General features: G+C 41.6%; 1 protein-coding gene and 1 long non-coding RNA gene across 2 annotated transcripts in view; one reads left to right on the top strand and one right to left on the bottom strand.

Moving 5' to 3' along the window:
• Nucleotides 1-11,004, bottom strand: part of pik3c2b (phosphatidylinositol-4-phosphate 3-kinase, catalytic subunit type 2 beta) — a 41,653-nt gene extending 30,649 nt beyond the window's left edge. Inside the window, exons 1-2 of the mRNA XM_071494629.1 lie at nt 10,582-11,004; nt 1,723-2,679 (exon numbers count right to left, since the gene is read on the bottom strand). Of these exons, the coding sequence (XP_071350730.1) occupies nt 1,723-2,580 (858 nt within the window). The 5' untranslated portion in view covers nt 2,581-2,679; nt 10,582-11,004. The remainder of the gene's footprint in view (nt 1-1,722; nt 2,680-10,581) is intronic.
• Nucleotides 8,061-10,572, top strand: LOC139630860 (uncharacterized). The gene is made up of 3 exons (XR_011693235.1): nt 8,061-8,165; nt 8,257-8,324; nt 8,716-10,572. It is a non-coding gene; the product is annotated as an uncharacterized lncRNA (long non-coding RNA).
• Nucleotides 11,005-11,689: the final 685 nt, after the last annotated feature.

Here is an 11,689-nt window from a genome sequence, read left to right on the forward strand (position 1 = left end):
GGCAGCAGGAGGAGGGAGATCAGCTCCGAGCAGCTGTCACTGAAGTCCAGAAATCATGAAAACAACACATCACTGAAGCTGTAACACAGCAAAGTTTCCCTGTCAGAGAAACTCTTTAATATCAGAGTAAACCAGATGTTTTGTGGCATGTTCTGTAGCTGTATTTGAATATCAACAACCATAGCTGTTGCTGTACTGTCAGTACAGCTGATCTCACAGCACAGCTGCTATCATTAACCTGGATTGATGCTGATTTTGTCACGAAAGAATAAATTTATCTGCAGGGAATGACTGCAGCTCAATATAATATTTATAACGACAGAGCAGCAGGAGACTGAAACTATCTACATCCTTCCATCACATTTCATCTTTCTCTCTGACTACAAACATGAAAAAATAGATTTGCTGTTATGTATAAAGTAAAAAACAAATGAAATGCATAATTAAAAATTGGTTTTAAGTCAACTGCCAAAAAACATGAATATGTTAACAGCAAAATTCAGCTGCTCCATCAAACATTGACCCAGAGTGTCAATGTTTGCGTCAAAGATAGCAGATGAGGAAAAAGAGCCTCAAGTGTGACAAATGCTGCTGGATCATCTCCAGGATATGATGCAGCCACTTCCTGTTTACACTGGACATAAATGAGAATACGTTCATCCTGGGGGTTCAATGTCGCTCCACATCAGAACTGTTACGATGTGGATCGTCACTTCTGTGATGTGCATTAACTTGATTTTATGAACTTCTGCATTAGACTGCAGCAGTATCACAGTATTAACAGTAAAAAAGCTTTTTCAAAGTTGTGTGACATTGACACTCCTGCCTGTTGATCCGTGTTGTAGGTGCTGTTAATCTTACCATCATGGTTTTAGATTACAACTGGTCAAACTGGTCTGACTGCTGCTGACACAGCGCTAGTCTCTGTCAAACTGTGGACGTGATAAGTTTCAACAATCAACAGTGAAATAGGAGAAAATGATTCTTAGTGTTTACTTATACAAATGAAAGACAAATACACGTAAAATATAACACAGGTGAGTACTCAACCTGAGTGCAGACTACAGTTGATTTGTTCTTGTTGACTTGGATCAGATCCTGATTTAAATCAGAATTACAGATCAAAGTTGCTGTTTCTGTCTAAACATTGCACACTGGCACATTGTCAAATTAGTCTTAGTTAGTTTTCATTTAGATCAAAAAGATTTAAAAGAAAAAAAAAGTTGGAAAAAAAATTAAGTAAAGAAAGTATCTAAAATGGAACTTTTTGTTATAAGTGTTCACGTGTTCAGAAAACATAATATCCAGTTTTATGTAAAACTTTTTACATATAATTTTCAACAATTAATCAATTAATCAATTAGTCTGTTGACAGAAAATTATTTGCCAAATAATTTTATAATCAAACACTGAAAAGGTTTCTCAGATATGAGAGTTTGCTGCTTTTTCTTGTCTCACATGATAGAAAATTCAATATTTTTGTAGACATCACCATGAGCTCTGGGAAGAAGGAACGTTTTCACTGTTGTCTGATTTTTAGGACACAAAATGATTGATTAGTTATTGGAGGTTAGAAGTAGAGCAATTTTCCCATAGACTTCAACACAATCTGACTTCTTTTTGCGACAATCAGAAGAAACCAGATGTTTTTAAAATCTGGTTTCTTTTCATGTGACATGTCACATCAGATAAACCAAACCAGATAAATGCAAAGGTTCTTACCGGGTCTGCAGACACCCGCCGCTGGTTTTTGTTGCTCTTGGGAACAGGTGCATACGTCCTGGGCGGTACCTGGGGGGGGAGAGTCTTACTCCGAGCCACAGGCTTCCCTGATTGGTCCCCGTTAGCCCTCCGGCCTCGAGGCCCCTGTTGGCTCCCATTGAGTCTGAACAATGAGTCGTTGATGTTGTCATAGTTCAGCTCTCCTGAGGTCACTTTGGGCTGATCCACATCGGGTGTGAACAGGTTCACATCTCGGGGCACGGTGGAGCCTCGAGGTGGCAGGAAGGGGTTCTCTGACCCTGACGATGGAGGGATAGGGTTTCTTGGTGGGATGGCGGGAGGGACGTCATCTGGAAGAGAAGGGAAGCCTTTGGAAAGAAACCCTGTTCCAGATCCAAGAGAGTCCCCGAGGCTGGAACCTGAATAGTCTCTGAACTTGCTGACCTCTGGACTGTCCAAGATGTACAGGGACTCTTTCCCATAGCCACCTTGAGGAGGAAGTGCCCTGGCTGGGATGGAATGTGGAGACTGGGACCCTCCAGGCTGGTTCAGGGATGAATCGGATCCAGAGAGGCTCCTTAGCAGGTTTCCTTCTGTGGAGACAGGAATGGGCTGGCTGGGGGTGGGTCGAGGGCGTTCGATGGAGGGATTTGGGCTCTTGGAGCGGGTCTGACTGGGAGCTCTAGATCCGGCCTGACTGATTCCAGTACCGCTCTTGTCCTGTTTGAGTCTGGAGAGGGCGTCATACTCCATCTGCAGGGCCTCGGCCAGGACCAGCTCCTTCTGACTGAGACCCAGAGCCTCCAGACAGCCCCAGCTGGCCTCGCTGCTCTCCTTCTGGGTCTGAGCCGCTGACATGCTGCCTCCTCAGCAGAGATGGAGCAGGAGGAAGGGAAGAGCTCAGCTGAACTGCTGCTAGACAAAGCAGCGAGGATTCATGGAGCTACCGAAGATCAGCTGAGGACAGAGAGGAGAGACGGTAAGAGGAGGAGAACGATACAAACAAATCATACATCAGTACTTCACTGTTTCAGAGCTGTAAATAATAACTGTTTTCCTTATCGATCACACAAAAAAATACCCGCTGCAATTTCCAAGCTATCGAAGAAATGTCTTGTCCGACCATCCGTCTAAAGATATGAAAAAGATGTCACAATCTTCTTCACTATATTTTTCTAGGATTTTGCTTCTTCTCTGCTGCTACATGTCACAGTGACACAACCACAACACAAACAAATTGTGACGCACATCAAATTAAATTGTATATTTACTAAAGCTTGACAGAACATGATCGATGAAGTAAAACTAATTATTTCATATCAAAACAACCAGCAGAGTGCAGTACGTTAATGTGCTGGAAACTTTTCAAAGGTTTTGAGGAGAGAAACTGTCCAGACAAAAGCTAAAATTATAATTTCTATAATTATTGATGACTCATTATAATTTATAGCATAACCTCAGCTTTAATCTTAAATCTGACTTCTGCATCAAACCCAGTCAGATACAGTGAGATACAGTCATACAGTGTCTTAATCCTCAGTGTTACTGACAGCAGCAAGTGTCTGTAAAACTGAGACATCTTTGTTGTCGTCCCAGTATATAAACTTTTCCAGAACTCCCACAGAAGCACTGCAGAGACCTGGAGACTGGATCAGGATCTGAGCGACAAACCTGATTCTGTCTGCTGAGTGTGAAGGAAGGAAGGAAACACAAAAACACAATAAGGAGGAAGCGATGAAATAAAGAGGAAATTAAACTGTGAGGACGTAAAAACAGCAGTGAAACACCATCGGTTTATTACTGAACAACCGTATGTCGGGTCATTAAGAAATATTTTATATAAATCAAGAAAACTGCTGGTTCAACAAAAGGGTTGGACCACAGCACTGAGACGCCAGACAATCTAATTCCACACATCTGACCTGTGTAATTATGATGTAAACTGGAAGATATTAATATTATACAATAAAATGTGCAGCCCTGCAACTATGATAATTCCCATTATCAATTACTATCACTCTAAGACTGAACCACAGCAGACTTGAGACTTGACTCATTATCTCTGATATGAGCTCAGTGTTTAATTATGTTCTCATTAGGGAGGAGGAACATCTCAGACATCCAGGCCACCAGTGAAATGTGACTTGTGAGTCAGTGTGATAGATAATCAGCATCTTCAGGCCCCGCCTCTCACAGGGTTCACTGTTATTTATGATAAAAACATGATGAAACGACTAAATTGTCCTTGATGACAGGAATTCAGACAGAGCAGCGTAATCAGCCCATCAGACGGCAGTCTGCTGCATTTTAAGCCCCCGGAGGCTCATGTTGGGGGTGGGGAGTGACAGAGTAGAGGCTGCAGAGTTAGAGGACGTACCCCCCCACACATCCCATCATCCTGTGCCCCCCCAGAGACGAATAAACACACCACAAACCAGCTGTGTCCCAGTTTCACACACGCTAACACACATCAGATACCAGTGTGGACAGAGCACTGGTCTGACTGGTTTAAATGTACTGGTCCAACAGGAAATGATGCAGGACGTCAACAGACACTCACACTGTGAGAACGCTTATTTACATCCCTGATTTATTGATCGACAGAAAAATAACCTGGAACTAACTGATCATTTATTCATCATTTTAGTTGTTTTTCAAACAAAAATGCTGAAAAACTCTTCAGTGTCCCGCTTCTCAAATGTGAGGAGCTGTTTTTTTGTTTTTTTATCACAGTCAAACTGTGTCTTGTTTTTCTGACCTACCGTCTGAAACCCAATAATATTTAGTTTACCGTAAAACAGAGCAAGACCCAGAAATATCTTATATTTGAGGACCTGGAAGCATCAAGTATTTGTTTTGGGTTTTTTTTAAGGTATTTTTTGGACATTTTGGCCTTTATTTGATAGGACGGTAGAGTGTGACAGGAAAGGGGCAGAGAGAGGGGGAATGACATGCAGGAAAGAGTTGGGCCGGTCGGGAGTCGAACCAGCACTCGCCTGCTAAGAGCATCTGGGCTGGGCTGACCACTCGACTATTGGGTTGTTTTTGTTTGAAAAAAAAAAAAAAGGAGACAATTTTCAAGTAACTATTATCAAACAGCTGCTTTTATTTTTTGCAGATTGACTTTTCAACTAATCAATTAATTGTTTCCACTCTACTAAAGATGAGACATTGATCTTAAAAAATGTCTTACTTCTAGGATATAACAGTATCTAGTATCAGTAAGGAATCAAAAACGAAGCGTGATGTCAGTGGGAAAATTACTGGGTTGGGCCAGACTGAAATATCGTCAGAATAGTCCCTTTGAAATGTTGAAGAGAGTTAAAGGAGAGCTGACGTATCATTATCTCTGATGTCCATCCAGAATAAACCTCCAGAAATCCACTTAGAAACCAGAGACAAAACAGGCTACAGAACTTCATTCAGAAACTTCATGTTTTGAAGTTTTCTTCAGTTTCACAGTAATCCAGAAATAGTTGTCTATACATCCATGGCTACACTGCAAACAGGAGCTCATCACAGCTGATTCAGCAGGCTGGTGGTGATGGAGGGAGTAGATTCCAACCACACCTTGTATTTGGTAATTATTGGTCGTAATTCAGCAGAACCTGAAGTCTGTAATCTGTCTTGACATTATCTGTATAAACATCAGTTCAATGAATGTGGAGAGCAACAAATCAAGTACAACATATTGCCTACATCCACTTTAAGTTCGCTACTGGTCAAAGGTTTTCTAGCAAACATCTTTTTCTCAGTTTCAGCCTCTGTCCAGATTAAATGTGTTTTTCTCCCCAAACATTAAACTGTATTGTCCCTGTTGTGGAAAATAATCTCTGGCTTCACCACAGTGTTAAAGGAGTAAAACTGACAATACAGAAGCAATGAGGACACGGTATTAATACAATAATAATATAAACAAACTCTGTCCTGAGTGTAAATGTTAAAGCGCAGCTGGGCGTTTCATACATCACATACTCATCAGAACAAGAAGAGAGCCCAGTCTGTCTGAAAACAACCCCCCCAGCCACCCACCACAGAGACTATACCCTTTCAATCAGAGGGCGGAGGAGAGAACAAAGAGCTGATGTCAGTGCGTCACGTGGTGGAGGTCAGACTTTCACTCATGAACCCCCCCGAGACCCACAATGTGGGGGTGGGACCACTGTCACCATCCAAATCCCGCCCACTGTCATCAACACACACATGTCAGGTTTCATCCAGATGGAGCTCAGATTTTTACTGAGTTTACAGAAAATGGTCCAAAGCAAAAGATGAGTCAAGTCTTGTTTCCCTGCACTGCTGCTGAGTTGACTGGTTGGTGGAGATTTATTCAAAATGTTATCAAAATTGCAATGTGTCCAAGTGAAATATCCAAAATGCAAGAGGTGCAGTTTTTTGATAAAAGTAAGATGTGTGAAAACATAGCATTGAAGTGCTACAGAGATATACTCCAGCCTACAAATCATGGCCTCCAGACATAAAGGAACATGCTTCTTAGGGAAAGACCTAACAAAACTCACATCAATGTCATTTTTTTCTTTCTTTCTGTGAAAATGAAATGCAAAAAAACGACCATTCCAACTGAAATCATGACTCATGTTGCAATCGCAATATCTGCTAAAATAATCGCAATATGATTTTTTTTTTTTTTTTTGCATATCGTTGAGATCTAATGGAGCTGATTCCCCAGTCGCTGCCACTGCAGAAGAAGATGAGGTCATTAAAAAAAAGCTCCAGTCAAAGCTCAACCGATGGAAAGCCATGTGGAAAACATGATGAAAATCTGACATTTCTGTTTGTTTCACGGATTAATGGGAGAAAGGTTCCAGTCTCCTCGTCAGCATTTATTCATTCAAGTCCGTTTCATCCACACAGCTACTGTTACACCCAACACGACAGGAAACAGATATTTGGATTTGTTTCCAGTGTTTCCATTCAGGTTTTTATGCTAACATTGATCATGCTCATAAAAACAGGAGTCATTCAGAGTCTTTCAGAGTGACTCCAGTTTATAGCACCGCTGACGTCTGCCTTCACTGCAGAAATGAACCAGGGCGAAAATCTGTCTAACAGCCAAGAATCACAGCTGTCGCACATGATGAGCTCAGAAAAACTCAAGTCTGAAAAATACTGTAACAGAAAATGATTTGATCTTCAACAGTCTGACAGGAGAGAGTGAGAGTCTGTGAGCGAGAGACAAGATCCACTAATGTGGGTTTGAAACAGACAGAACAGGGAGGGCCCATATTATATTCAAATCAATACCTTCGTTTGACGTCCTCCTGTCTCTGAATGTGATAAATCAAGTCTCTGTTGTGCAAACAGTTTATTCTCTGACAGAGCAGCTTCAGTAAAACTGGATGGTGCCGTACAGATAATAAGCTACGACAGCTTGTTATCGTTTACATTTGGATCATTTCTGCCCCATAGGAAAGACGTGGTAAACTCCACTTCATGACATATGAAGTTATGTAGGTTAACTCACTGTGGACGAGCTAATGTTAGCGTAGCTAATGTTCATGTAGCTAGTGTCACTGTAACTAATGCTACTGTGGCTAATGTTAGTGTAGCTAATGCTACTGTGGCTCAGTTAAACAGCAACATTCATGTAACAGCAACTAAAAACAGCACGACAGAAACAGAATTTAAGAGGATGAAAAATATCAGCTGGTGTAAATGTTCTCTACACAACCCACAACATAAATAAACAGGTTTCCTTAAATAGGTTTCTGAACATTTCTCTGTTTCCCTTCCTCGGTTTCTTGTTATTTACAACAAAAATATAAACGCAACATTTTTGTTTTTACTTCCACTTTTCATGAGTTGAAATAAAAGATCTAAGATTTTCTTTTCTACACAGAGGGCTTATTTCTCTTAAACTTTGTTCACAATTGTGTCTAAATACAGGTTGGTGATTACTTCTCCTTTGCCAAGATAATCCAGGTGTGGCACATCAGGATGCTGATTACACAGCAGCATGATTACCGTACAGGTGTGCCCTGGGCTGGTTACAATAGAAGGACACTTTAAATTGTGCAGTTTTATCACAGAACACAATGACTCAAATGTTGCACGCGTTGACAGAGGGTGCACGTGGTATATTTAACGTCGACCATAAGCCCTCTTTCATTTTTATGAACAAAATGTGAGAGAAAGAAGCTTAGAAAAAGTCTCAGATCATGAAAAATGGGATCAAAACCAAAAGTGTTCAGTGTGTCAGACGCACAGATATTGATCCATCTGCACTGGTCTCTTATCGGCTGATAAATCAATTACAAACAAGTGCATAATGAACCTGAAACAACGCACACACACACACACACACACACGTTTGTATTTCTGTCAGTGCCTAGGAGGCCCATTCAGCCAGCCCATGCCTGATTCTAACCTGACCCTGAAAACCAAGGGGAACGGTGCCGCTGCAGAGAGAGGAGCGGCTGCAGGTCAGTGCAGGGAAGGTTTGCTTTCACACCTGCATTCAATCTAGAAGCTTTTAAAAATGAGGTGTACTGAGTTGTGCTTTGTTTCTGACAGGCTGATGTCCATCAAGCCCACATTATCCATGACAACCTGTAGAATGAAAGCTCTGAAATCCCGAATTGGTGAGTTGCACTGCAAAGCATCAATGCAAGTGTTAGCATGATACTACACCACAGATCTGTATTCAATTATTTTGTAATCAAGCAGCCTGCGTTAGTTTTTGTTGTAAGCAGTCTTTCATATGTTGCCTTTACATGTTTATCAACAGGCTCGAGTGTTTATGATGTTAGCTTGTTAGCTGGTAGCTTGTTAAGCAGCTTGCTGGTAATACACAGAACTGTTTATTTTACTATGCTGAAGTGAGGGTTGCACAATCAACAATATATTTTCATATTTTACATTTATTACTGAATGTAATTCTTGGTGAAATAGTGGCAGTGTTGATATTTATAATGTATTACTGAAGTGTATTATTCTCATTTTGTGTTTATATGTGTTGATGGTTGTTAAAAGGCAGCGCTCCAACCATGAGACCGAGAGCCTGATCTTCAAGATCAAGAATCCAGCTCTGAAGTAATCATAACTTTCATGTCAGAGTGGTGGGACACGCTGCAGCCAGAGACTCACACCATTTACTCACTGACACACACTCCCAGTAGTAAAGTAGTTCAACACAACAAAGTCTAATTTTTGTTTGGTCACAGTTGGTGCTTGTTATGCTATATTTTATTTGTCCTTAATTTCATTTCCTTCTTCCGTGTCCAGAATCTTCTGATCATTCTAGGTCACACAATAAAGTTTAATTGACCTTCAAGCAGACACACACACACACACAGTCTGACCTGTGATCGAAGCCTTAGTCACAAGTGATTAATCATCAAACATTATGACTCTACCTGATGATCAGAGATACAACTACAGGATATGAAGCTGCTCCTTCTCTCAGTCTGTGCTCTCTATTGCTGATCTAACTGCTGACTCGACTGATGAGACTGTTGACTTTGTCTGATTATTGATTTTAACTTAATCTTTGCTAATAAAACACTGCCGGATTCATCCAGAATCATCATGTTTTTCAATCTTCTTCGGCATCACAGTAACCCAGTCACAGTTGTCCACAGTTGCACATCCTATGGCTGCACTGCAAGTACACAGATGATACCAAACCAATGACTCACACTGAGAATATGGAGCATCTTCAAAATAAAAAAAGCATAACAAGAATAAACCTGATCACACGGTAGTTTTCTCTTGTTCCCTTCCACCTAGACAAGAGGACAGGAACAGTATTGCCACTGCCTTTGAGCAAGGCATCGATTCATTCATAATAGTCAGGATTGTCCTATCTGACTGCAGGAACCTTTTGATAATGCAGATTTTAAAAAGTCTGTAAATGACTTCAGGTGTATTATTATTATTATTATTATTATTATTATTATTATTATTATTATTATTATCTTCGCCCTGCGTTTCAGACAGGTGTGTGTGTGACGTCATAGACAATCGCGATTAAATGTGAGCGGTCATTGCGCATTTTTATTGCGACCCTCAGCTTGTTTGTTGTCACCGAGTATAATATTTACATTTTTCTTGGGAAAGTAAAACTTCCGAGACTCGAGCTGCAGAAGAAGCAGAGACGCGAACGGCGCAGACTCGCAGAGAAAACAGGTGACAGGCGTCGTCACCTCTGCAGTGAATGGGAGAATTATCTGAGTGGAAATGTGTCCGAACATCTCTGTGACAGCTGCTCCTGCTGCTGCTGCAGCTGCTGCAGCCTCCCGACTGTCTGCTGCAATGTTTGCAGCCAACAGCACCGGCCAGTAGCATGGAGAGACAGTCCAACCAGACTCCATTCAGAAATCCGGTGCTTTAACGTGGGCTTATTCACCGGCCAACATCCACACCAGCCAAATAGATATTTTTAAGCAACATTGCTGCGTTTTACAGAAGGACACCACCGTTACATCAACTCGTTGTTAACTTTTTAAAAATACTCTAAACTTTAAACACTTATTCGACTTCTATTCGTATCAGGGTTTTTCCACCGCAGGCTGCCACGGAGGGCGGTGGCAAGCGGTGCGAACCATTCTCAAACCTGGACTAAAATCTACTGCAATTGACAACTTTTAGGTGGATAATATGTGTGCCGAATTTACTTGTAGACCAAAAACATTTGCAAAAAATCCATAAGCCATGTTTGAACAGCGACGCAAGTCTGCCAAAAAGCGGGATTGTTTTAATTGTCAGATATTGGAATGGAGTTTGGTTTGACCTTCCCTCCAAATAAAGGCAAGTCCCCTGAAGCAGCGCAGCCGACTGGAGCTTCACCCCTCCGCGGAGAGAAGTGCTCAGCGCCCCGGCGGCGTAAAGCTGACTTACCTGCCTGTCGGTCTATGGTCGCCGGGAGCGGGCGGCGGTTGCCATTTTAAAGCGGTTCATCAAATCACATCGATCCCGCTGATGTCGACTCCAGGTCCGCGTACCCGAACAGACGAACGGGCTGCAGCCGCCGGTCCGGGCGGTCCGCCTCACATTCAGGCGGTAGAACCGGGTCACCGGCTCCGCTGTGTCAGCCTCTGTTGACCGGTTGAACAATGCAGCACACGGTGCGAGGCGGCTCCGGCGGCTCCGGAGCCCGGTCCCTGACGGCGGTCTCGGCTTTGCGTCAGCCTCTGCTCGGCAGCGGTGGACCCGTCAAGTCAGCCAGTACAAAGACAGACAGCTTCCGGTCGCAGTTTCAAAATAAACCTAAGCTAAAAATAAAATCAAATTCCTAACCTAAGGTCCACTTACTAGCTTCTTCCAGAGATGTTATTATTTATTTATTTATTTATTATTATTATTATTATTATTATTATTATTATTATTATTATTATTTTATCAGGGAGAAACATAGAAAGTCATTTCAGCACCATTACACACATACAGAGCTAAACAAAAACATGTGTTTGGACATATTCTCCAAGCTATTACTCTCCCTTTCATTTCACCATGTATAAAATAGGAACAGTTGAACAAAGAAAGTCACATTTACTCATTTTTCCATCAAGATTAGCAGACTGGTACTTCAAGCCATGTAATAGAGATACTTAAAGCAGTTCAGGTCTCCGTGAGCTTATATATCTGATCCATTTTTACCACCAACTCTTAAACTTCTGCAATTTTAGAGCGAATGTCAGTCTCTCCATGATGTAGATTTCGTGAACAGTCCCTTGCCAGTCTTCCAGTGTCGGTGTGTTGGGCTGTAGCCATTTCCTTGTTATAGCTTTCTTTGCTCCAATCAATAATATCTTCATTAGATATGTGTCTGCTATTGATTGCATATGTATTACTGTGGTACAAAGATACATTGAGCAGACATCAAATTGTATAGTCATTTGAAACATATATTCCAGACAATCAAGAATGTCATGCCAGAAAGATGAAAGTTTTGGACAATCCCAAAATAGATGATAATGGTTGGCCACATCTGCACCACACACCCTCC

The sequence above is a fragment of the Trachinotus anak genome, unplaced genomic scaffold, assembly GCF_046630095.1.
Source record: "Trachinotus anak isolate AG129_WGS33_773 ecotype Australia unplaced genomic scaffold, CSIRO_AGI_Tana_v1 ptg000013l, whole genome shotgun sequence".
In the NCBI taxonomy this organism is placed as follows: Eukaryota; Metazoa; Chordata; class Actinopteri; order Carangiformes; family Carangidae; genus Trachinotus; species Trachinotus anak.